This window comes from Vicugna pacos, chromosome 13, assembly GCF_048564905.1.
Source record: "Vicugna pacos chromosome 13, VicPac4, whole genome shotgun sequence".
NCBI lineage: Eukaryota > Metazoa > Chordata > Mammalia > Artiodactyla > Camelidae > Vicugna > Vicugna pacos.
The window spans coordinates 3,909,342-3,936,967 of NC_132999.1; the positions used below are offsets into that span (position 1 = coordinate 3,909,342).

The 27,626-nt window shown below is 36.5% G+C and overlaps 1 protein-coding gene across 18 annotated transcripts in view; it reads left to right on the forward strand.

The window, feature by feature from the left end:
- The window catches only part of ODF2L (outer dense fiber of sperm tails 2 like), an 81,857-nt gene that overhangs the window by 18,974 nt on the left and 35,257 nt on the right, over positions 1-27,626 (forward strand). For 11 of the 18 annotated variants that reach the window (XM_072974039.1, XM_072974040.1, XM_072974049.1 and 8 more), the window contains 8 exons: positions 182-317; positions 4,931-5,041; positions 6,342-6,446; positions 8,370-8,528; positions 9,862-9,947; positions 10,031-10,193; positions 12,382-12,507; positions 14,996-15,059. In XM_072974039.1, the coding sequence (XP_072830140.1) occupies positions 182-317; positions 4,931-5,041; positions 6,342-6,446; positions 8,370-8,528; positions 9,862-9,947; positions 10,031-10,193; positions 12,382-12,507; positions 14,996-15,059 (950 nt within the window). Of the gene's footprint in view, positions 1-181; positions 318-4,930; positions 5,042-6,341; positions 6,447-8,369; positions 8,529-9,861; positions 9,948-10,030; positions 10,194-12,381; positions 12,508-14,607; positions 15,188-27,626 lie in introns of those variants that run through there. The other 7 variants (XM_072974054.1, XM_072974055.1, XM_072974047.1 and 4 more) reach the window with 6 other exon arrangements.

Sequence of the window (27,626 nt, forward strand, 5' to 3'; positions counted from 1 at the left end):
ATTATTTCTAATCAAAGTTGCTCAGGTAGTAGTAATCATACAGGTTACCGCTTCCTATTTCCTTGGTTGTATGAGTTCTACTAACTTTTGAAACAGTGTACCCTACCAAAATAATTTCAGAAACACTCTTAAAATATATTGCTTGAAAATTTCTGTGACTTTTGTAAAATATTTTATAAAGGCAAATCATTAACCTTTTGGAAGACCTGAAGAAAATGGAAGACCATGGAAAAAATTCATGTGAAGAAATTCTTAGAAAACTTCACACAATTGAATGTGAAAATGAATCTCTGAATCTTGAGAACACAAAATTAAAGGTACTATGTGTTTGTGTGTGTGTGTGTGTGTATGTGTGTAATGACAGCTTAGTTTACTTGGTAGAAGTAGCTTCAAATAACAGCATGTTTGGCTCAGTGCTCTTGCATCATTTTGTCCCTTATGTCTCTCAGGGTGTTAGAGAATAATTAGTGTCATGATAACAAGTCACTTCTTAAACTATCTATCTGTACATACCATACATACACAGATACTTAGATATAGATTTTTTAATGTTTATAGTTATTTACACATACATGTAAAAATTGTTTTCAGCAGCACTAAATAAGATTTGTAAAGTTGAGTAACTCTGTTTGTCTCAACCTAAAAAAATTTATTTATTTGCCAATTTTAGCAGTTAGATGAATCATCCAAAATTACATTAACTTTAATACATAAGATTATTTCTAGGTGTCATGGTTACGATAGGATATAACCTCAGGCCTGGTCTGTTTGAAACCAGAAAGTATGTTCTTGGCCGCTTCATAACCAGAAAGAATTTTCCAACTTAATCAAATCCCAGGGGTGATTGGTTTTTATGTGTAGCCGAGAAAAGATGGGGAAGAAGTTTTTATACTTTCTGAGAAAAAGGATATTTGAGTTACCAATCATAGAAACATGTAACCTGATGAGACTTGACTAAAGACTTTGGCATCATTTTCACTTCCATAATACTGTTTTGGAGGACGATAATTTGGAGGACAGTAAATAGAGGACAGAAAAGAATCTGTTGATGGAAAAGAAGGCCAGAATTGGCAGTTCAGAGCCGGTACGGCGTCAGAGAACCTAGCTACTTGTTAGCTCTCTACTCTGCCATTCCTAGGTTGTGACCCTCATCTTCATGATTCAGAATGGCTGCTGGGGCTCCATCCATTATAGCTAAGTTTCAGACAGCAGGTTGGAGGGAATCAAAAGATGAATTGTGTCCCTTTTCCCCATCCCTCCTTTCTGGGGAGACTTCCTGAAAGCGCCATACCACTCAGCTCTTCTCCTTTCTCAGGCATAGGATGCTGTCTTGCAGTCATCCTGAGCTCTAGCCAAATAAGAGTACTCATTGTTTCCTGCAGTAGTATGTTTATGTTTTCCTCTGTCTATTCCTATATTTTTACTCTTTGTACAGTTTGAGATGCTATTTTTCTCAGTATATAAATCCTACCTTTCCTTTAAAGTTCAGTTCAAATGCTGCTTCCCCTCGAAGTCTTCTCAGTTGGGATGAGTTTTCCTCATAAACGCCCATCTCTGTTCACCCAGGATGCCCTGGGGAGGTGTGACATATACTTCGCTGTCTATGAATATTTATTGAATGAATTTCTTAAATGTTTTATCCACGAAGAGGGAGCAATTTTGTGTATTTTTATTTTCTTAATTTCCTTGGTATCCTTCAGAGAGAGGGGTAAGAAGGATATTTCATTAATTATAAATCTAGTTTTTAATTACATGGTAATGAAATTAATTTTAAATTACACAAGTATAAATTGAGTTGAAGTTTATATATTATTATAATTCATAATTCTGAAACATATTTTAAATGCATTATTCTCTGGATTTTAAGGAAAAATATCTAAGTATATTTGGCATATGTTATTTACAATGTAAAATTGCCTAGATGTTGTATATTGTTATTTTCAATTACTTTAGAATAATTTTAGATTTTAGTTTCAAATGAAGAAGATGCTAGCTAATACTGTTTCCAAGGACCAGTGACCTCCTCTAATAAAAACAATGAAAGTTATCTTGAGGGTTATAAAGTTCTATTTGGTGATTATAGAAAATGTAAAAAACAGAAAAGCACAAAAGGAAAAATTTTAAAAATCACCTATAATCTCACAACCAAAAGATAAGTAGGGTTATTCTTTTAGCATATATGTAACTTTTAGGGACCACTTCCAGTTTTTTTGCTATTGTAAGTAAAAATGTGGATAATTTGAGTCTTTTTATGTCTGTTTCTTAGGATAAATTTCTAGAGGTGGAATTACATGCTCAAAAGGGTGTTCATTCTTTGTTTTGTTTTGTTTTTTAATTTTATTTTATTGAGTTATAGTCAGTTTACAATGTTGTGTCAATTTCCAGTGTAGAGCACAGTTTTTCAGTTACACGTGAACATACATATGTTCATCGTCACATTCCCATTCTTAATGTTAGTGTTATGTATTTCCAATCACCCATCATAAATGGATCCCTGTACTTTTTCCAGTACTCCAAATATCTCCAAATGTTATAGGTGATCTTATCTAGTGTTGGGGCTTTAAATGCCATCTGTATTATGGGTCCTCTCAAATCTCTCTCTCTAACCTAGACCTTGGCTCCTGAAGTCCCAAAACAGAGCTCCTGTACTCCCCAGTGTGCTGCATGCTACAGTTTTCAGTTTCTCAGCTAATGGCAATCATCCTTTCTGTTACTTGACTCCTTTCTCTCACACCTGCTTCTAGTTTGTCAGCAGATCTACTTCTAATATATCCAGAATTTGATCACTTCTCACCAGCATCACTGCCGTTATTCTGGTTCAAGCCGCCATCATCTTTCGTTGTTAGAGTGACATCCTAATTCTTTTTGCTTCTGCCCTTTTCCCTGCAGTCAGCATTCAGTGTAGCCATAGCATAGTTCCTATAAAAATATAAATCAGACCATGTCACTGCTCAGCTCAAAACCCTTCAATGATATCTTGTTTCATAGAGTAGACATCTACAAGGCATTACACCGTCTGGCTTTCCATTATGTCTCTGACCGCGTGTCTTTCCATGCTCCTCTCTGTTTTCTTGCTTCCCGCCACATTGGCTTTCTTGCTGTTTTTCCCTGAGTGGCCAGGCTTTCTCCTACCCTTGCTTTTCTCTTTGAGACTCCTCTTACCTCAGAGAGCCACACTTCCTTTTGGTGTCTACTCAGAAGTCCCTTTCACAGGGGCCTCCCTGGCCCATTCCCAACTTGTCCTTCCTACCCTGCTTTCATGTATGATATATTTTACTTCTTATTCTTATTTTTCATCTATCTACTCCTTGTTTCTACACATCTATACATGGGGTACAGTAAGCTCATGACAGAAGGGAATTTTGTCTCTTTCATTCACTGCTAGAAGAATATACAGTGCCTAGAGCATTTTTTAATGACTAGTGAACATATTTTTTTCACGTATTGATCATTTATGTTTCTGCCTTTTTGAATAACCTATGCCCTTTATATGTCTTTTTTCCTAATTATTATGTAAGAACTCTTTATGGATTAAGCATATTAATCTTTTGTCATAATTTTTTACTTTTTTTGCATTTTGTTTGCCTTTTAAATTTTTCAAGGGGCTATGAAATTTTGGTGATATATGTATACATATATATGTGTATGTATTTGTGTGTGTGTGTGTGTGTGTGTGTGTATTTTTTTCCTTATGGCTGCTTTTGTGAGTCTCTCCCATTTCTGCACATCTTGCAAGCCCAGGTACTGACCGCCTGTGATCCAGATCCAGACTATCTTTTCAAGGATGTTTGTGTAGTGAACATCCTTGAAAGATAACAACGTTTCCATCTACCGAAAGGCATGCTTCTTCCTGTTATAAGAGATTTGGGTTCCCTAGCCTCAGGGTTGCTCCTCCATACATCCCACTCGTGTACAGGTGTCATCTGGCCCTCTTTGTATTGCCCTGTGGGAAGTGGGGCTTAGAAAACTAACACAAATGCTGATATCTGGGTACTGCTATTGCTGTAATAAAGTGATTAAGGCTCTGAGCCAGGAGTCTTGTGTCTTCTGCTAGTATCCATGAAACTGTGCTAGGCTGTCTCGTAAACTTGGAGGGTAAATTTTCAGACCCTTACAGTTCTTGATATTTTCTTTTGATTTTATACTTAGTTGGGTTTTTGCTATTCTAAAATCAAATAAAATTTTACCTGGATCATCTGTGAAAAAAATGTAAAGCTTTATGTTTCATATTTAGTATATTTAAATAAATTTATAATTAATATAAAAATTGTGTTTTCATAATCTGTTTTGTCCTAATAGTTACCTTATTACCATTATATAGTGATCCATATTTTCCCTATTTTATTTAAAAATCCAGCCTTTGTCATGTACTAAACATAATTTTAGTGTATTTTTCTTTTTTTATTCCATAGACTTACATACTAGTCTCTCAGCACCTTAATGATTTTAGTTATTTATACATTTTAATATCTAGTAAGTACTGAGATTCTCTATTTAGAACTCCTTTAAAAATTTTGTTAGCCTCTATTTTTTCATATGAACTTTAAATTAATTTTGTCATATTCCTCATTCCCTCAACTGTTACACTCTTGGTTGTAATTGTGGTAAAGTGTTATTGATTTGGAAAAAAACTGGTATGTCAGTAGTATTGAGTACTCCCTTCCAGAAACATAGTCTTTCTATTTTCCAAGTCTTTTTCGGCAATAAAGTTCTAAAGTTTAAATATGTATGTCTTAAGTAAGTCTTTTTAAGGTTGTTCATAAATATTACTCGCTTTTTGAAATTCCTAAGTTTTAGATGGTAATTATTTGCAATCAGAAATAGTTATTTTATTACTTTTGTTGATTAACTATTCATTTTTATAATACTATAGCACTGAAGTATAAGTGAATTCTAATTTATAAAAATCTTTTTATATATTCCTTAATAGACTGCACTTGCTGCTTTGAAGGACGAGGTTGTTTCTGTTGAAAATGAACTCTTAGAATTACAAGAAGTAGAAAAACAACAGAAAACCCTTATTGAAGTTTATAAAACTCAGGTGACCGTTGCATATAGTTTAATGTTTGTTAAATTTGGTAGATAATTTAAAACACTGCATTTGTTTACGATCTAAATAAGCAGAACTGTAGAAATGTCGAGTTATTATTTGTGATAGAATATATAGATACAATATATCCCCAATATTTCTTAAGGTCCCAAATAGTTTTATAAAATGATGATTTTGCTGATTCCTGATTTAAACATTACCTGTGTTTGTATTGGATACTCCTACGAGTAAATCTGAAATTAATAACATAGGTATAATTGTGAACCTTATGTATAATCTTGCTAATCTTGGTTACGTTTGTTTTCTTACATTTTTAATGGTATTGATTTAGAATAATGACTCCCTTCAAGGATCATTAAAGCCTAATATTTCCTCTTTCCAACTAAGTAAAGTATAATCAGATTTACTCACATGAAAGACCTGGGAAAGAACTTACAACGATATATATGAAAGAAAGCATGTGTTCAATGGTAATTTATAGAAAAGCTTATGTTTTGGAAATGTAGTATTTAAGAAAAACTTAATTTGAAAGATGGGACTTACTTGGGTCCTTGAATGATGGGTAACAAACTGGTCAATAAAGAACTTGATTTTCTCAGAAGACAGTGTTTGAACTGAAGAATAATGAACTAAAGTTTAAAGCTTAAGGGGGGCATACTGTAGGTAAGCAGGAAGGGCTCCATCCCAGTGGTTTCTAAACTGGTTTTCTAATGGGAAAACGGAGTTGAGACATCCAGTTAGGATATTGCTGGCATCCTGGCTGGAGGTAAGAATGGAGGCTGTGATGGACTGTGGGACATGTTACTGAGAATGTCATCTGGGTCTCCCAGCCGATTGTTCCAGTTTAATCTCTCAGCAAGAATACTGTGAATCAGTTACCATATTCTTGGCTCTGGGCCTTGTATAAAGTCCTCAGATATTTTTTGAGCAGATTTTGACTTGGAGAGTAAAATAACTGGTTTAGGAGCTAGTTTGGACCAGGGACTGATTCTTTAGAGTGATATTGACCAGCAAATGAATCTCTCTCACTGATATTCAGAGCTCAAGATTCTAGAAGTATTGATGGGAGAAGACAGGTCAATCATAAAAGGATTGTGGATTAGATCACTGAGTGATTCCCATATTTAAAGAAGGAATAACGTTAGATAAACATAGAGTATTAATAGGGAAATAAGGATTTGTTTAAAATTGAAATTTTAAAATTTAAATGTAGATTGTTTGCTTTTATTTAATATAATGGTCCTAATAATAAAATAATTCATGTTACTCTAATAATGTTTTTTATTTTCAGATACAAAAGTTGCAAGAAGCAGCTGAAATGGTGAAAAGCAGATGTGAAAATTTGCTACAAGAAAATAACCTAATAACAAAAAACAAAAATAAAAAATTAAAGAAGGTAAGTTTGACAATTTAAATAATAAAATAATATTTTAATTATATGTTTTGTGCTTTATAAATTTTATATACATCTTTTTGGTCATTTTCTGTAGTTTAGACCTAGAATTATCTGTCCTGGATTTCTGTGGCAGTTTGTTTTTTGAGGAAATAATGTTTCTTCCAGGCTTGAAATGTTTGTTTGTATGAATGTTTTTTAACTTTTTCCAAAATATTTGGAAAATAGCATAAATGTTTAATTTTTCTCATGCAAGAGCAGACCTAAATAGCACAAAAATGGTTATTTGTCAGTGAGCTTCATGCAAACTTGAATACCTCTCATTTTCAATCTCTCTTTTTTTTCTTCTGGTATTAAATCTTTTGTGTAAAAGAGCAAAGTAAATATTCTCCACAAAATGCTTTTTTGGAAGAAAAATAACATCATTAAAAAAAACCAGTATCTTTCCCTTCTTTTCATCTTATTGCAAAAAAATGAGGGGAAGGTCAATGTTGGCAAGTTATGATGTTTTTGTGAATATTTTTAAGTTTTTAAATGAAACCGCATCCCTTTCTGGGTCTTTTCAAAGTTGTTTTGGTAAGGAAGCAATGAAAGTCATAGAACGCTGCCTCCCAGCTGCAGGGGTCGTGGGATGTTGCTGGTCAGTTTCAACTGAGTGTAATAAGGTGACTGTCTCTGGGTTGCCCCCACGTCTTGGAACTGAGAAATCTGAGTAAGTCTTACCAATGTGAAGACGAGGTCAGCCAGAGCAGACATTCTGCTGGTTAAACAGAGATCAAGATAGCCCATCAAATGTGCAACTTACTGCTCAGAATTACTTTTCGCCTAGTTTTAGCAGCCCAGAGAAGAGATCATTTCACATCTCTTGATCTCTTTTTCTCATGAGACGCACCGATGCAAGTGTTTCCTCCTTCGTAGGCAGCACTGTAAATAAAAGCCTATTAAAAAACCTGTCTGAGAGGCCAGTGGGGCAGGAGCCTGTGGGTTTTAGATACTGTGAGGTCACAATGTTTTCTTACTGGTATTAAAGTAGACAGTCATTTTTTTAAATGAAATGCTTCCTTTTTCTTTTTCACTGTTTCAAGTCCCCTGGTTTTCTCATGGGCTCTTAGATGTTTGGGGACCCAGAGGTAGGCTTTGTTCTCGTCTTACCTTCAAGGGTGCTAGATGTTGCACAGCAGCTCCAGGTGTTCCCTGGGTCAGGGAAAGAATCTCACTCTTGTTTTTCCTCCCAGTGAACATCCTAAATACCCTGTGTCTTGTCATTTTTTCTTAATTAGCAGTACAAACATTTCTTAGGGTTGCTTCTTGTCACATCTCCACAAAAGTGCCACAGCAGCCAAAGAGATTAATATGGAAACAATTAGATTTGTTCATAGCAACATTGATGATCAAATTATAGTCTAATGAGGACTGATGGTATTAGCTTTCTTGAAATTACATACAGTAAACTCTACTGATTTGGACTAAGATGGGTGCAGCAAAGCTGCTCTAATTGAAATATCTGAGTTACAAGATTGAATGAGAAAAAGTGACAGTTGCTTTAGACTGACGGCTGGACAGTAGAAAACCACCATGCCAGTTTTATTAGTAATATCCATGCTTGAATAGAAATGACAGGATTCAAAAAAGTTTGCTTTCCTAAGTAGTTTAGACCTTCTCCCTGCAAGCTAATATTACCATATTTCATTTACTCAACAGACTTTTTGGAAACCAATTAAAATCCAGCCCACTTTTGAATTATATGTTTTTATTTAGCAGAGTCTAACTTAAAGTTAATTTATATTTATTTGGTTGAATCTTTTTGTTTAAAACTATTATACCTGAAAATACTTATTATATTGCAAGCATATCTAGTATTTAAGATAGTAGAACATTAATGCTAAATGTGTGATCTTGCACTTATTTCCCTAATGCTACACTCAGATGAGAGGCCAGATGGAGTCTCATCTGAAGGAGTTAGAGCACGTCCGTGATTCCTTGACGGCGGTGGAACAGAGGCTTCACGAGTGTCAGGAGAGCCTGCAGCACTGCAAGGGGAAGTGTGCAGACCAGGCACACACCGTTAGGGAGCTTCAGGGCCAGGTGTCCCGCCGTCACTCTTAGTTTTGCCAGATGTGTTAAATGCTTTGGAATAATTTCACCAGTTGAGGGCACTCATGTCTGGGGTTGATAATTTTACTCTCATCTAAATAAGTTGGTAAAATACCGTTTCATGCAAATACTGCAATATTATTTTGCAAGCTATTCTTGCTCTTCTTTTAGTATTGTATAGTGAAAAACTGGTAACTGAAATTGATGATTTAGTTTGTTTTTACAAGGCTGTATTTAGACATTTGAGGACATAGTAATAGCATGAACAAAGGAGTAAAGCTGTGTTTACATGTATAATTTTTGTTGTTAGGATAAGGTAAATTATGGTAATTTATCTTACACAATTAGAATTTATTTTACTTAGAATTATGCATCAACTTTATCTGGATTATTCTCAATTTTTTTTCAACATATACTTTTTTACTCTATCAGAAAAGGGATCATGGGTGCCCTGTTAGTCGCCATATAGCCATCTCTTAATTTAATGCCTAACACATACTAAGCACTTAATAATTTTTTAATTAATCACTTTTGTTTTTCAAAGAAGCATGTCGAAGGATGGTAGCAAGTCTTTTTCTTTATCTGCAAAATAATTTTAGGAAGGATTCCCTATCTTCCAAATATAATCTGGATTTCAATATTGAAATGCATTCTGTTTTTTAAAACATGCAAATAAAACTTTGCTGAATTTAAGTTCCTGAGAAGAGATTTTTCTAGGAAAATGTTAAATCCCATAGATAACCCAAATTACTAAATTGAAATTATGAGAAAAATTCTTTGTTTTCCCCAAAACTTCTTAAACTATTTAAATACAGCTTTTGAAGCAATGGGAAGAATATTCTGTCTTAGCATGGGCAAATGTTTGCTGATTTTATTCTGCTTCTCATGAACATGGTTTTTACTCATAGTTACAACTTCTCTGATATTCAGTTATCAGACTACCTGCAGGTGAAATAAAAAACTATAAGAGTAACGCTAAGTATTAAACAACAGGAGATTACTGTTTAAAATCTTCACATTTACTTTAAAAAGTCTTCTTTTTCAGTAAAACATTATTCAGGATGTTTTAATTACCACCTTTCAGTCAAACTTTTAGTCAATGATTTTCGACTAAACATATTTCGAGGCAATATAGTTTTTTAAACTTAACCAGGAATTTAAGAACTTGTGTTTTAATGATGTAATATTTCTTGGTGTCTCTCTGTATAGGAGTAATAATAATATTTATACCTGCTTTTTTTTATAATTGTTCTAACGTTAAATATATTGATTTCTTTGGAAGTTGATTATAAAGAAAGTAACCAAGAAAACTTTTTTCTTTTAGGTTGATGGAAATCATAATCTTCTGACAAAGCTTTCTCTGGAAGAGGAAAATTATCTTATTCAGTTGAAGTGTGAAAACCTACAAGAGTAAGTATTAAATTGACTTAAAATTGGTGTTAACATTTATTCCCTACATACTATAATTTAAAATATATGTCTTCTGTAAAAAGAAAATTAGAACAGATGGATGCAGAAAATAAAGAGCTTGAAAAGAAGCTAGCAAACCAAGAAGAGTATCTTAAGCACAGCAATCTTAAGTTTAAAGAGAAATCTGCAGAATATACAGCATTGGCCAGACAGCTGGAAGCTGCTTTAGAAGAAGGAAGACAAAAGGTACAGATGGCCTTTATTTAGAAACTTTTTAATTAGTTTACCAAAGAGTCATCTTTTTAAACAGACAATATCTCATCTTGCCAAACCTATGGTTATTGTTTTTATCCTGATGACAGGGTGAAGGGAGCAATTACATTTTTGTTTTTTACCTACTTGTCCCTCTTGGAGCTAAAAAGATACATTACTGGTCCAGAGTTACTTCACTAGGTAAATGATGATGTGGCAGGTAAACGGCAGACGTGGAAAACACTTCAAAGGAGTCCACCTCCGTTTTTTTTTGTTTTGTTTTGTTTTGTTTATTTTTTGATTTTTTTAAAGAAAAAAACATGTAAATTATTGAACATTTTGATCAGGATCTGGTAAGCTGTAAAGTTCAACTCCCTGGTTTTTTTGGCAAATGTTGTATAAGTAAATACATGTAAGAATTAAATGCAGGAAATGAGACGATGCAGAGAAGGTACAAGGTACATTGGGGGTGTGGTTAGTTCAATCTGGACATGAGGGGAAATCATTTAAGAAGATCTCGGTAAAGAGAGAAACTTATCAAATGCTTTGAAAATGTAGTCTTCTAAGGACACAAGGTGGGCTTTGGAATCCACAAGAAGTGGATTTGAATTCTGGCTCTGACACATTGTACCCTGACCCAGGGCAAGCTACTTCTGTAAACTTCAGTTTCTTAATTCGTAACATGGGGGTGAAGAGTTTCCTCATAGGACTGAATGATGCTAAAAAGAGACCTTCTATATACCCTGATGACTCTCTGGTGTATACTCTACCCAAAACTGTTCTCTCCCCTGAAATCTAGATTCACACATTCTGCTACTTACTTGACACCCCCACTTAATTACAGGATCGCAAACTTAACACATCCAACACCAAATTCTGGATCTTTCCCTCTAAACTCTCCTCCACCCATGGTCTTTCCCAAGCCTATTAAAGGTACTTCCACAAGTCAGAGTCAAATCTGGTATCCTTGAAATATGGCTTTTAAATCATGTGTCATATAGATATATGGTTATTTTTTTTAACTCTGGGAAAACAATTTAAATTGATTCTGAAAGACACACATTTGAATGAAAGCTGAGTAGTAAAACTTACTGCCAGTGGTAGAAATGTAGCTCAGATTTCTCAGCCCCAACTTGTAGGAGGAAAAGAAGTGACTTTATCCTGGGTTCAACCTAAATGGACTTTGAAAGTGCTAGATCCTCCCAGATTTCTTCATAGAAGTGCTTAGAGCCCCCAGCGATGTGTCTGCCCTCTCCTTTCTTTCCTGCTGCAGAGGAAGGGACACAGGCTGTCCCTAGTTCCTGCCACGTGAGGAGTGCATCACTGCACCGTCCTTGTCCACACTGAGGGACACTGAAAGGCACACTTGTCCTGAGGGCTCTTCTGCCACAGCTTCAGATCCTGCTAGCATTCCTCACTTGGCATTTGTGCACAAGAGATCTTTGTAAATAACTTGATAATAACGTAAACCTCAGTGCACCGGAGTTAGGTTAGAGGATGGTCCTTCCTGTTAGCTCCTTGCTCCTGAGCTAGTCCCTGCCTCCACTTCCCATTCCTGTGCTTTCAACCCAGGATCCTGCAGATAGGCTCTCGCACACCTGAATCCCTGGAGAAACACAGCTAAGCTAGACTTCCTGCTAAAGTAAGCCATCAGAGAGATACGAAAACTCAAATTCAGACCACTTTGGGAGTGAATGAATGAAAAAACCAATCTCTTTTTTGTGTCTGTCTGTCTGTCTGTGGAGTATAAGTACCACCTGCCCTGTCCCTAATTCTATCCATGTTAGTCTGTAATCAGCATTGATCGTGAACTTCCTATGCTCCACCACCACTCTAGACGCTGTGGTGACTATAAATACTGTAAAACGTGGCCATTGGTCTCAGTAGGTTACAGAAATGCAGTACTGGGGAGAACCTGCCTAAGTCACAGAGCAGTGCAAATCCATACGCTCTTCCACCCGAGCTGATTTTTCAGATACTTATTCAGCAAAGAGGAGTATACGTGCTTCTGCTATCTGTGTTTCTCCACATAGAACATCTTTAAACACTTTCCAGCTAAATTGTCTAATATCTAAATAATATCTACTTGGAAAGAAGAGATACAGTATAACTATGTCAAGGCTTTAGTTCATACCTTAAAGAAAGCACATTTAGTTATTTTATCTTTTAATTAAAATTACAGGTTTCTGAAGAAATAGAAAAAATGTCATCTAGAGAAAGGGCTTTACAAATTAAAATATTAGATCTGGAAACTGAGCTTAGAAAGAAAAATGAAGAACAAAATCAACTTGTTTGCAAAATGAACAGTGTAAGTATTAGTATGACAATGTATTTTCATTAAAAAAAGTTAGCATTCTTACAGTGGAGTGTAGTTTAAAGTACAAAGTGAGGGGAATCAGGGCTATTGCTTTACTGATAATATTAAAAATAAAGACTAATATAAATCATAAAAAATTTAAATGTCAGTATTGTACTGAAGAATTACTATCCTGCATCCTTGGTAGCTTCTGTCCCATTTCCCCCGAAGCCTCGTCAGGCCCTGTCCCTGCATGTTACTTTGCATGACAGATGCTTAATGGAAGTTACAGATATTTACTTATTTTCTTTCTAGTATGAATTTTTATTTTTTTTAAGATAGATACTATTATTATGAGCTGGATTTTGATATGTCTTAAATAATGACTTATATTTTAGAAAATTATAAGTTGGTGTTAAATAAATATTTTATATCTGTATATGAAGTGGGTACTTGGATCTACTCAGCTGTGAAATGAGGATACCAAATTGGCAGTGCTTAATTAGTCTTCTAATGTTTTTTCCTAACTATTCATGAAATAGTCAGTTGGCATAACATACTGTGAAAGCTAGTACTAGTTGTGACTGAATTACTTGAAAACTATCTGCTTAACAATGACATAGGAAATAATGATACTTTTATTTTTTCCAGGAGCCAGACTCTATTAAAACTACTTTTTCATTCCCAAGTGTCTAAAATGTTGAAAACCTGAAAGGTTCAAAAGTTAAATAATTCTTGACATGCAATGTTAGTTTAATTTTATTACCATCAAAAGTTCCATGACAGTTTAATCAGATCAAAACATTTCTAGGGTAGGGGGTGTATAGCTCAGTAGCAGAGTGCATGCCTAGCATGCACAAGGGTTCAATCCCCAGTGCCTCCATTAAAAACAAACAAACAAACAAACAAATAAAAGCCTAATTACTTCCACCCCTCAAAAATTAAAAAATAATAATTTTTAAAAAATTTTAAAAAGACAAAACATTTCTCACTTTTAATTTAGCACAAGGCTTCCCTTTATTTCAATACTTTTTTTTTAACTCATAGTTAATTGTGTGCTAGTGTCTTCCATGGTGCCCTGCCCACAACAGCAGGCCTCTGCAGATTTTCTGCCTAAGTCCTCCAGTGGGAGGGCGAAGTGGGTACACAGACTTAAGGGTAACCCTTGGCAGCTTAACCTGGACCAAAAAGCCTGAAATGTCTTTGGAATCTAATGTGTTATACTAAAATCCATGTACATTTTACATGCTACTTTACAGTAAAAGTGTGTTTGTATTAACGTTTTTTTCCTCCAAGTTGTTGAGTAAAATCAATATTCCTCAAAGATTCGTATTCATTCTGTGACTTTACATAGCTCAGCCTAGACCGTGTTTCATACCACCACACTTCCCTGGGGGGCATCGGTCAGTTTCAGAAGGTCTCAGATGTCACTGAATACCCAATAGGAGATAAAAGATTTTTCTTCCCAAGATGCCTGCATTTAAGTTGGAAGCTGGGTGATCTTTGCAGCCTATCTAAAGTATTTTCAGTGAACAAATCTACTTGGGAATTTATATGCAACTGAATATTTTTTAAAAATATTAGATTTTAAAGTTTTTTCCTCAAAGAACACCTATGATATTGAGGGTTCTTTATTTTTTAAAAGATCCTAAAAATAAAATGTTTATATTATTAAAACTAGAATTCTGTCAATTTTTAAGATACCCAAAGTCATTCTTATGGTATAAAATACAAATTTTTAGGCAAAGAAAATAGCAAAAACTAGTATTAAGGTATGTTGTTAAATGTAATGGAAATTAATTGTGACAGTTTTAAATAAAACCAATTTAAGTTAATCATGTTAAATATGGAATAATTTAGGGCTAAGTGAATGTGTATTATAACAAACTCTACCACAGTAGAGATCAACCATGTATGTGCTTTATTTACTCTGGATTTTAAAGAAAAATGAACTCTAAGATAAGTTAATAATGAACACATCAGATGTTAGGATTCTTTCTTTCAAAAAATTAAAAATCATGTGCTCAATTATTGTGTATATAAATTTTATATCATGACTTTCCTTTGATGTGAGTGTCATTATTAATTATCTTTATTTCTTTTTTTATTTAGAAAGCACAACATCAGGAAGTATGTTTGAAAGAAATACAACATAGTCTTGAAAAGTCGGAGAATCAAAATGAGAGTATTAAGAATTATTTACAGTTTCTTAAAACTTCTTATGTAACAATGTTTGGATGAATTGTTTGATTTATTTTCTATAAACTAGGTTTTTACTGTGAGTCTAAAAAGTAATTAGGTAAAAAATAAATATACTATCTGTTGTTACACTTTATAATTTATGGGTGGTAGTATTAGTGTTTTTATGTAAAGATTTTTGAAACATAATTTATTATCTAGCTGAAACTTTAAAACAAGGTACATGTTAGTACTCCTTTTTTGCTAGGTAATTTTCATTTAGCTCTGGGTTAATTTGTATTTAATTTATTTTGGTTTTTAGAAAATTTTACACAGACATGGAAAAGAAGTGAGAATCATTCTTTGTGACTGTTGCCACCGTTCAAGTGAGTTTGTAATAAACCTCGGCCAATTGTGGGCCCAATACATGATTTTAAATAACGTGCATAATTGTTTCACATTATGGTGCTGTATATGTATATATAAATTAATATAATAAAGGAAATATCCTGGATGTTATTTTTTCATAATGATGTCTCAGCAGACTTAGTGTTCTTTCAAGTATCTGCTAAGATGCCATTATAACCTCTGTGAGGTTTTAAACACAGAGTTTTAAGCCATGGCTACTAAATGTCAACTGGTGGTGACAGATGAAAACACGTTGGCACGCGCTGTTTCTTTAAAAAGAATAGGCCTTTAGGCTCTCCTGTGAATTCGTAGGCTCTTTCGTTCTTCATCTTCTGATAGTAATTCTCTGATACTATTAGTGTAGACATTCTGAAGCCCCTGAGTTAACTAAAAGATTAAAGGGGAGCAACTTGTCCCACCCCTTCCCATGGCCACTCACATGGGATGATCAAAACAAGCACTTTCAATTCCAAGAAGCCTTAGGGTAAGGTCTTTGTTATTGGAATGATGTAGACAAGATACCGAGAACTGTCTTTTGTAATCTCCTACCCTGAGTGTCGAGGGTGGAAGTTAGCTGACAAAGGGTCAAGTAATAGTCATTCCTCTCGGAGAATGGCTTGAGAGCGGTTTATTCAAAGGACACTCAGGTCTGGAAAGCTCGTTCGAAGAGGCAAGTTGTGTTCTACACTGCCCAGCCTATGAAGAGAGCTCCGTCTCTCCAGGGTGTTTTATCCTCTCCTCTGACCAGGAATGGGGCCCTGCTTTTCTGCGGTCCCCTCACTCCTAAGACTGCTCTATCATCTGCAGGGGTCATTCCCAGTGACCCAACTGCTTCACAGCATTTTTCTTGAAATAGTAAGATACAGTAACTTCAGAAACTGGCCTCATTTTTTGCCCAACAGTTGGTAACAACATTAGTGTTGCCCCCTTTATTTTCTTTTAAATCGTAGTTCTTGCGGCACTACAACGCGTACTTGAGGCTCATGGTCCTTTGTCTCCTAAGGCAAAGGGAACCTTAAGAAATATTCAACGTGAAAGAAAATTAAGGTTCATGAGTATTGCCTACTAGGCTGTGAGCTCTTTAAGGGCAGAACTGTACCTTATTCATGGCACTGCTTCAGCCACTACACACTCCCTGGTGTATGGACACTCAGTTGATGTTTGTGGATGGATAGATAGATGGATGGGCGTTAAAAGAGGAAGGTATTCATATTCCTGTCTCAGATATGAAAAAATATAACCACAGGAGAATTAACTACTGCGGCTGTGGTATAAAACACTTTAGGTTTTAAAGTTGGCATTTGAACTCAAGTCTTCTGACTCTAAAATTGAAGTTCTCTGCACAATCTGTTTTCCTGTTGCAAGCAGTGGCCGTGGCCGCAGCCCAGCAGCACCATTGCTGTTACTTATTGAGCTCTTTGCCGAAGTTCTGACAGTGGTACATGTATTAATTTATTTACTCTTTACGTCTGAGGTAGGTGTTACTCGTTACATTTACTTCTCGGGAAACCAGAAGACAGAAAGGGTAAGTAACTTGCTCACGGTCACACAGCTAGCCAGCAGCAGGCACCCACAGTCTCTGCTCTTAACTGTGACTAGACCTCCTTCATGTGTATTTCATAAATAAAGGTAATGGTTTCTTTTAACAGTCCTGCATTTACTGTCTCTACAAATACTTTCTCTTTTTTATATTTTTAATTTTTAATCAATGCAATTTGTGCACATGGCATTTAAAAATTGGCCCCCACAGTGTTTTAGATAGACTGTGGAAGGGAAGACTTACCAAAAAGTCCCTAAGGTTGCTATTCAGAGGCTAGTCACACAATAACAAAGGAAGTTTGCCAGAGCCTGGAAGAACTTTAACAATCTCTGTGCTTCAAGTTTCATGTGAAGCATTAAGCACAGACATTGCGTGTGACCCCAACTCAGCATCCGGGAGGCCCAGAGTCAGTCCCCTGTGCCCCTAAGCAGTGTTGGCTTCCAGCTTCCCATCATCCCAGAAAGCCCTTGTTCCCACTGCTCACAGGCCAGCAGAATTTTCTCTTTTCCTCGCTATTCAGGGCCTCAAAACTTTCTTAAGTTCTAAAAGTTTCTTTCCATTGTTTATGTGATTATTATCTCTCCACACGTTTCTTCACTCTTCCTCGTTTGTCTCCTCGATCTGACCTCCTCACAGCTAGCCTTTTCCCTTGGGGGGTCTCCCTCTGGGTTCCTAGTGAGGTATTTCTTCCACCCGATTTTTCTGACCATTTATATGGTCCTCAAAGGCAGTCATTCTCTTTTTAGTTGGATACGGGAATTTCTAAATAAGAAATCATGACTTTTAGTTCCTGAAAGTGATTTTTTTTTTTTGCACTGTAATTCCATTCCATTTTCATTAAAATTCTCTTGTTTCTCCCATTAGTTCTACTTCAGTGGGCATCTCCTGTTTCTGTTCTGTTGGCCATCTTTCTTTCCGAGCGCCGTAAATGAGTCGTAATTCGCCCCGCCTGCTCTTGGTTGCGGTCTCCTCGGTACCTGCCAGCAGCCTGCCTTGCATATTTCCTGGGCAGTAGCAGACTAGGTGGTGAAAGGCACAAGGCCTTCGGTTCTCATGGGCCAGAAACCTGCTCCGCTTTGCTGCAGTGCTGTGGGAAACCATGCTGCTCCCAGACTTTCTCAGTCACAAGCATCAGAGTTTTTCCAACCACCAAGATTGGAAGCACTTAACTCCACTGAAGAGTCTGCTTCGAGTTTTTCTGGAGTCAGCAAGTTTGTAGCAGCAAACAACTGAAGTCCCTTGTGGGAAACCGTGGGCAGCAGCTCCACCTGGAATAACGCGCAGCACTTTAAAGAATGAATTCAGTCTGTATCTGCTGGCCTGAGATGTGTTCCATGAGTTTTATTTTTAGGTAAAGAAAAGTCACGGAATTTTGTGTTAGGTATCATTCACTTTTTGTAATCAAAGCAGGCGTCTCTGTTTATGTATGTAAGTTCACATACATTGGTATGAGCATGGAGGATGGTGTAGCGAAGCCTACATGCCTTGATAGGGATGGAGGAAATAGTAATAACTTTTTACTTATCCTGATGACATTATATTTCAGTTTTTTTCCTAATCAGAAAAGAAAAAATGCAAAGGTTGGAGGACAGGCATTATGGGTGTAGAGGATGGGAAAGTAGGCTGGATGAGAGGCTGTGGTCTGAGGAGGAAATGCTGGAATTTGATTTTCAGAGGTGGAGTAGTTTGGGACTCAAGGAGAAGCTGAAGAGAGGCCTGCTTGAGGAGGGGCGAGGTCCTAGAGTCTGAGATGAAGCCTTGGGTGTTGAAGCTAGCCGAGCTGCCGAAGGAATCAGGGTCGAGCTGAAGGACAAGCATTCTGGTTAAATGTGAGCAGACGAGTAGACGACTCTGTGAGGAATAAAGTTTTAAAACTCTACCAATATTTTCTGATTGGATTTAGAACAAAAGACAAAGTCCGAACATGACCCTCAAGGCCCTGCATGGTCTGGTCCTCGCATTCATGGCCTCAAGGCCCTGCCCACCTCGTCACACCCTCAGACCACTCCTCACCCACTTGCCCAGTTGCACCTGGTTTCCTTGGGAACTGAGTTGATTCTTTCCTCGTTTTCTCAGCTTAAAGTGCTCTCCCTCAGCCTTGGCCTGACTGAATCCTGCTGGTTCTCGTGCACCTTCTTGTTCTTTCCTTTCACAATCGACAGCTATTTGTGAGATGTTTTGTATTTGTCTTTCTAGGTTTCAACCTCTGAGGGCTTGCTGTCTGTAGCCCGCATTTAACACAGTGCCTGGCACATAGCAGGTACCAAGTACTTACTTCTGTTTGTTGGCTGGGTAGACAGACGGAGGGTTAGTGATACTGCTGCTAGCCCTGAGCTTCACGGCAGGGAGAGGGGATTTGCTTCAAAGAGAGGGAGAATGAGGAGCTTTCACTCCCGATGGCTGCAGGGGCACAGTCTCCTGAGTGAGGGGTCAGGCTCCCACAGGGCAGAGGTGGACACTGATGAGATTTGGGGTGTAGAGACCTTGTTTACAATCAGATACGGGTTCCAGGGGCCACAGTGGAAGATGGGAGGGAGCTGGTATTGGGAGTCAGGAAGGTAGGATGGGTTCACTGACAGCTGTTTGCTTCAGAGTTAAACAGGAATTTCTCTCTTTTTTTCTTGTCTAAGAATTATTAAAAATCCCATGTGTTTTCTTTCTTTTTTCTGATACTACTGAATTGGGAAGTTGGTTAAATCCAATGCGCTTACTGTTCTGTTATCTCTGGATGCATCATGACACATTAATTACTGCCCCATCCTTGGGTAGTTATGTTTAGTCCATGTTTCTGCTGTGAGTAGCATCATGCACAGTTCACTGTCTGCATCACATTATTACTTTAAAATAAATGCCTAGATGTGAATTATTGTATCAAATGCCATGAAAAATGTCAAGGTTCTTGAAACACGGAATTGTTCGTGCCATTTGCTACAGTGATTTGCAGTTTAGCCATTTATCCTGAAGTAACAATCTGAGGCTAACAGGGATTACTTCTGTTACGGCACTCTATCGCTTAGCCGATGCCCGGCACCTAGAAGAACAATCTTGTCATTTGATGTTCAATGAATGTCAATTTGGTCAAGTCATCTCTCTGTTTTAGTTATAACTGTCAAGGAGGAGTGTGAGCCTGCTTTGAAAATTACATGCAGTTCTGCAGTTGTAAATATTAATACTTGTTCATAGTTTTTGAAGTGTTACATTTTATTTCTCACTAATATTTAGTTGATAGCAGTTTAAGTGATACCTGAAGCTGGTGTTTATTCTCCCACACCTCTCTTTATTTGGTTATGCATTTATATTAAAATTCTCTTATGTCATTAAAAGTCAAGTTAGGTTGTATTTGGTATAAAATAAATTTCAGAAATGAGTATTTTCTCCTTCTCTGTGAATTGCCTTTCACTTAATTAACCGTGACTGTGATGACTCCAGGGTTTTTGTTTGTTTTTTGAATTTCACATGAAATTTATTAAGATGAGAATTAACCAATGTTTTAAAATAAATATCAATATTTGTGGTCATGAAGGGTAACAGTCCTATCTCGGGTTCTTCTTACCCTCTCCTGAATTTACATTAGAACTGCCTGAGTAACAAATTTGTTTTTTTAATTGAGATGTCATTGACCTACAACACTGTTAATTCCAGGTGTACAGCATAGTGATTTGATATTTCTATACATTGTAAAAAGATCACCAGAATAAGATTAGTTATCATCTGTCATGATGTAAAGTTACCACAGTATTACTGACTACATGCTCTATTTTGTACATCTCTTCCCCATAACTCATTCATTTTGTAACTGGAAGTTTGTCCCTCTTAATCAGAGTTTTTAATTTAATTTCAATATTGTGTCCGTAAGGATTCTCCGGATAAACAGAGTTTACATGGTGTATGGGCTCATGTGATCATGGAGCCTGAGAAGTCCCGTGGTCTGCTCTTTGCAAGCGGGAGTCCCGGGAATGCTGGTGGAATCCTTCAGAGGCCTGAGAGCCAGGGGTATAGATTCCAGTCTGAGTCTGAGGCCTGAAGGCCAGGAGTGCTGAGGGCAAACAAAGGCTGATGTCCCAGCTCCTGTACTCAGGCACAGAGCCAGTGAATCTTCCCTTCCTCCACTGTTTCTCGTTCTATTCCGGCCCTCGGTGGACCGGATGATGCCCGCCCACGTTGGAGAGGATGGTCTGCTTTACACATGCTTTGTATGTGAAATTTCTCCCTAAGCACGGGTTATCTGCATCCCACGAGGTTTGGCGTATCACCTTCTTCATTATCATTCAGTTTAAAGTATTTCTAGCTTTCTATTTTGACTTAATATTCAATCCATGAATTATTTATAAGTGGCAGTTCTAGTTTCCAGGCAGTTGGTGTTTTTCTAATTATCTATTGTCTAATTTCCTAACACATGGAGATGTTTCAGATATCTTTCTGTAATTGCTTTCCAGTTAAATTATTTTGTGATCAGAGTATATGGCTTGGATGGCTTCTGTCCTTTGAAATTTGCTGAGATTTGTTTTAGGTCAAATTAGTTGATAGTATTTTTCAGGTCTTGTATATTCTTACTATTTTCTTTCTATTTGTTTCAATTACTGAAAGAGTTGTATTAAAGTCCCCAACTATAATTGGGAATTTATCTATTTTTCCTCTCTGTTTGACTAGTTTCTGCTTTATATATTTTGAAGCTCTGTTGTTAAGTGTATATACAATTAGGATTGTTGTGTCTTGGTGAATTGACCCTTAACATTATATGATGTTCCTCTTTATCTCTAATAACATTCCTTGTTCTGAAGTCAGCTTTGTTTCATTTTAATAGAGCCAAGCCAGCTTTCTGTTAATTAGTGACTGTATGCTACATTTACTTTTACTACTTTTTTTATTTTGGTCTATCCATGCCTTTATACTGAAAGGAATTTTCTTGTTGATAACAGTCTGACAATCTCTGCTTTTTAATTGAAGTGTTTAGACAATTTGCATTTAATATAATTAATAATATGGTTGAATTTCAATCTGCCATCTTGCTCATTGTTTTCTAATTGTCCCATTTGTTACTTTAGTTTCCTTTACTCCTGTATATGGTATAAACTTCACCATACATTGTTAATATTTTTGCTTTGACAGTTACCTTTCAGAGTGATTGAGAATAAGAAAAAAGTGTGTTTTCTGTTTGCCCTCATTCCTACCCTTTCTGGCACTTTTAATTTCTGTTTTAAGATCCTTTTTTCCAGTTGGTATCATACTCCTCATGTCTGAAAAAATCCTTTAATGTGTTTTGCAGTGTAGGTATGTTGGAAATAAATTCTCCAACTTTATCTTTTTCTGGCAAAAACTATTTAGTCTTCATTTTGAAAGATATCTTCACTTAATTCACACAGAATTTTAGGTTAACTTGTTTTTCTTTCATTTCTCTAATGTATTTCATTGTCTCCTGACTGCCATAACTTCTGACAAGACGTACAGACCAGTCCTCTGTCTCTGTATTGATTCTTTCTTGTTTTCCTCCTCTGTACTATCTTCAAGACTTTCTCTTTATCTTTGGTTTTCTACAGTTTAACTATGATGTGTCTAGGTTTTTCCTTTTTATTTTATTTTATTTTTTTTATCATCCTTAGAGTTCTCTTAGATCTTGGAGGGTTTTTGTCTTTAATTAATTTCAGAAAATTTTTAGCCATTGTGTTTTCAAATGTTTCTCCTGCTTTGTTTTTCCTTTGTCTTCAATCCAGGACTAATTTCATGTATGTTAGACTTTTGATTTTTCCCACACCTCTTAGATGCTCCAACTTCTTGTTCTCATCCACCCATCCATCCATCCATTCATTCTCTCTGTCTCTCTTTCTCTTGTCTTTTCCCTTTTTGCCTTGTTTGTCTAGATAATTTCTGTTCATCTATCTCTTGGTTCACTGATCCTTTCCTTAGGTCGTCTGTCAGTAAGCCTTTTGAAGTAGTTCTTTCTCTCTGATATCATGCTTTTATTTGTAGCATATTTAATTTTTTTTAAGTTTCCATTTGTCTGCTGCAATTTCCCATTTGTTTATGCATATTGTCCACATTTTTTCACTAGTTCCTTTAACATAATCATAGCTATTTTTAAGTCCCTGTCTAGTAATGCCAACATTCAGATCATCACTAGATCTCGTTTTGTTATCTCCTGACAATGGGTTTTTTAAAATCTTGCTTTTTTTCTGTATAATTTTTGACTGAATAATGTACATTGTGGATAGACAAATAGTAGACATATATATACATAGTATTTATGCCCAGAATTGGGTATGAGTCTTTTGTCAGGTCATTAGTGTGGAGGGATGAGTCAAGGTACTCAGCAGTTGCACTTGGTTTAAGCATCCCTGTTGTGACAGTTACCTTCAGAGCCCACACATTTCAAATCCCTCCAGCAGTTACCTTGTGTTTATTGTGGAATTTGGGAGTGCCAAATAATTTTTCTCAGAACTCCACTTCCCTTTCAACTTTCAGCAGTCCCTGCACACCTGCACCATAGAGGAGGTCACTCTACTCTCTTGTCCCTTCCCCAGCGGACTGTGGTTTGCTACTCAGTGATAGACTTGTGATGGAGCAAGAGCTGTCTCAGTTTTGCTGGTCCTGCCTCAGTCTTCAGCAGTCTTTTAGCTAGAGCCTTACGGTGGGGAGGGTTACCAGTGTTCTTTTTCTTCCTCCCTATGACAGCCAAATTCTGCTTTCTATCTGTATGTTTATATGTTGACAGGTTGAGGGGGTAAGTCAGGAGAGCAATTTTCTCTACCTCCCCCAGTGGCATCAAATTTCTGGATAGTAAAGGTATGCAAAAATCTCTCACTATTACTGTGCTTTTCCATTTCTCATTTTAATTCTGTCAGTTTTCTCTGGTCTGTTTTGACCTTTGCTATTGTATGCGTACAAACTCTGAATTGTGACGTTCTCCTATGGGTTAACCCCCTGACGGTTATTAGATGTCTTTCTCTCTAATAATGCTTCTTGCTTTAAAGTCTATAGTCTGATATTAATATAGTCATACCAGCTTTCATTTGTTTAGTGGTTGCATAGTGTATCTTTTTTCATCATTTTATTTCCAACCTTTCTATGACTTCATATTTTATATGGTCTAAGTCACAAAATATATTTTGTTTGTCTGCTTGTTGCTTTTTCAACTTGATAATCCCTGTCTAAATACTGTAGCCTATTTACATGTAATTTCTAATATTGTTGGGTTTGCACTGACCTTTTTTTCTTATTTGATCCACGTGTTTTATGTTCCTTTTTCTCTCCTTTGATTCATTTTCTAGGTCGATCAAGTATCTTTTATTCTAAATTTTCTTCTATTAAAAGAGCTGTGGAAGCCTAAGGTGGTTCATATTTCACCGGAGAAGGCGCACCCTTTTCCTGTTAGGCAGACTGAGTGAGGACAGGCTGGCTGCCTGAATCCGGTCAGATGATTTGAGGCTGGGTTATTGTTTTAGTAAGACTCGGTCTACCTCTGGTCATCCCTTGTTCAGTGGCTTGTCTCTTTTGGCCTTTGAAGTGAGCGTCTGACAGGTCTTTTTCTCTTCAGCGTTGATTGACTGCAGGTACTTCTGCTCTGTTCCTCACAGGTTTTCAGGCTACGATTTTAGCCAATTTGCCCCACTCAGGCTTCAGAGTTCAGGAAATGGTTTAACGAGGGAACATGCTGTGTGTTTGAGACCCTTAAGCCTCCAATATCTTCCTCTATTTCCCACCAACACACCAAAATCTCTGCTGGTTTCTCTGAACCCTAGAAGCCAGGGGCCAAGCCTGAATTCTCAGCTTCTAGCCATGTGCAGCCATGGCAGCTGCCCCCTCAGAAAACATGGCTGCTAGATGTTGAACATACAAGGATGATTAAGACCTGTTTCCTTCCCTTGCAGCAGTGCTTCCCAACCTTTTAAAAACCATGACACATATAGAAAATAGTATATTTATGTCAAACTATCGTAAATAGAGGAAGATGCTTAGAGCCAGAAGTTTCTGGCCCGGAGCTCTAGCCAACACAGGCCTTGACTAGATCACTTTATGGGTTGAGAAAATCAGTATCTCTATATCTGTAACCCGTTTGTGGCACTGGTTAGGACACTTTGCCCTAAGAAACTCACGCTAAGCTGGCATTTCCTTTTATGGTCTAGCTTTTCTCTTGTGAAAGACACTGTGAACTTCTCCTGTCCCTCGGGGGAGAAGTGGCACTAACCCCAGATGCCTTTGGGTCTCAGGTGATGGATAGGTGGGCAGGAATCCCTTTGCCCTTCCTCAGTCTGGCTCTCTAATCCATGGCTCATCTAGACTCCTCATAGCCCGTTCCATGGAAGTGGAAGCCTGTTTACCACCTCAGTTTCTTCTCTATTCTCTTTCTGTGTATTACATATTTTCTTTCATCCAGAGAAACAGATAGTTTTCCTTGTTGGAGTGCAGTGTAATTTGGCTTTGAAATTGCCGGGGTAAAGTTGTCATTTGCAATGAGACAATGACTGAAGCAAAATGATATGTATGGTTGAGTTTATGCTTATTTATAATTTTATTAGCTTTCTTAATTCTAAGTCTGTGGATAACTTTTTTAGTATTTTATGGTTGATTAATGCAGGTTCGCTGTACAGTTCTCAGAAAATCTCTTGGTTTATTAAAAATGTAAGCTTATGTCTAGTTCACAGATGTTTTATTTAATTTATATATAATTGAACCAATAATAAATTGAAAGTTTACTTTGATAGTTAGCTGAGGGGTGATGTGGAAGATTATTAGAATGTTTTCACACATTAGAGTTTAACTGAATCAATGTGATGACTTTTATGGGATGATAAATATAGAGAGAGACCATGAGCCTATGATTATGGCATTAACTTCTGCTAGAATTAGGTTATAACTGGACATTGTAATCATTGTAAGTACTCAGACTGGGGTAACTTGAATGGCCAGGACAAGAGTCCCTGAGCTGGTCTGTAGTCATGGGGCTGGTGCTGTTGGTGGGGCGTTATAGATGATGGGCTGCTGTGATTGGTAGTAGTGAACACTGGCCAAGCAGAGCTGTGCTCAGTGAGGCTAGGCCATAGGAGATGACAAAGGCCGTGGCCCCCATTGTAAAGCCTTATGAGGCTGCTACAACTTCCTAACCCTAAGCAGTTCAGAAATGAATTAGCAAACCCCAAATCGTTAGAAGCAAAAGGACCCAGTTATGGTTCTCCATCCAACTGCTAATAATAAGGCGATTCTGGAACCACATGCTTCCATTGATGATTTTGGGATTCCCAAGTAAAGGGGGACATTTCTACTAAAACAAATAATCAAGTCACCTACTGTATGTTACTGAATAATAGACTGATAAGAGTAAAGAATTGAGGTGTATTGTAAGATTGTAAATGTGTAAGAGCACATTTAATGTTTAATGATTATTAAAGCAGTGGGAGAGAGTATAAAATAGGGTTTCTTACCCCTAATTCTCAATTAAAGTATTTCTATTTATCAGTGTAAGTTTTAGTTTTCTTCAAACTGCTTACACATAATTCTTTGTAAAATTATTTCTTAAGTATTTCAGAGCTTTTGTGCAGTCTCAAGAACAATCAACTTCTAACTAGTGATTAATAGTGTACATGGACATGTAATTTGTATCTTGTTTTTAGTCGCATTACTGATTACCTCTTTTCCAACTGATCCTCTTGCCTTTTCTAAAATAGGCAGTAGAAGATTGAAATGAGCATTATTAATACTTAACATCGTACTTTTATTAAGTATCATTTGCATTTAAAATGTCTTTTTACAAATGACTTACTCATATCAGGATCCAAACAAAATCCACACATTGCATTTGGTGGACGTGTCTCCTGACTCTATGCAGTTCTCCTTCATTTTTTATTTATTCATGAAACATTTACATTTATGTATGGAATACATTGGATCATTTGCCCTAGAGAATTTCTTACAGTCTGCACTTGGCTGCTTATATTCTCATGGCATTATTTAACATATTTCTCCATCTCCTGTCTTTCCCGTAAACCAGTAGTTAGGTCCAAAGTCTTGACTGAGTTCAGTTTTAAATCTTTCTGGCAAGAATAGTTCATTGGTGGTGCTGTGTGCTTTCAGTTGCGTCACACTGGGAGCAATGTAATGTCTGGTTGTCCTACTATTAGGAAAGTTAAAATGGATCAGTGGATTCAGATGATGTCAGACTGATTCGTTTATTAAAAAAGAATTACATCACCTTTTACCAAATGCTTTTAAACAGCCAATGATGATCATTGCCAAGTCCATTATTTCATTAGGAAATCTTAAAATTGTGATTTTCTAATTCTACTACTCTTCTGCATTTTTTCATTACTCCTTTTCTATTAAAAAAACAAAAGCTTTACCTCGTCAACTGATTAATTATCCTGAGACAGAAAGCTGAAATGCTTGGTTCAATTTTTTGAATAATGAGTGGGTGCTTAGCAGCCTCCAAACATGACAAATAAGATTTTGGTTTTTTGGTATATTCTTACAGATACATAGATTATATATGTCTATTTTAACCCATTGCAGTAATTAATTTTTATTCTGTTTAAATAATGAAAGACTCTAATGTTTTCAACTTCTATCTGGCCACTTCCCCTAGTAGCGAGGGAGGTGTGTGGGTGGGTATGTGTGTGCCTGGTTTGCATTTTTTGGTTTGTTTATATTTTTCTTATTTCATATATGTGTTTTTAAAGATGTTCTTGCTTTCATTTTAGTATTACAGTAAAAATATGGTCTTTGTGATTTCTGCTGTTAGGAATTTATGAAGTATGTTTTTTTACTCCATTAGTAATTTTCCAGTTCTTCCTTATTTTGTCTGTTTTATCTGTCATAGAGTAATGCTGATGTATGCTAACATCTCCCACTGCATGTGGGCTTCTCTCCATTTTTCCTTCTACATGCAATGTTTTTATTCTATGTAATTTAATGTTATTATTTGGATATTATCCAATCCTATTAAAAGACGTCTGAGGCCATTCACTTTTTAATCCTTTCTGGTAGCCACTACTTAAATAGGCTTCATTGTCTTATT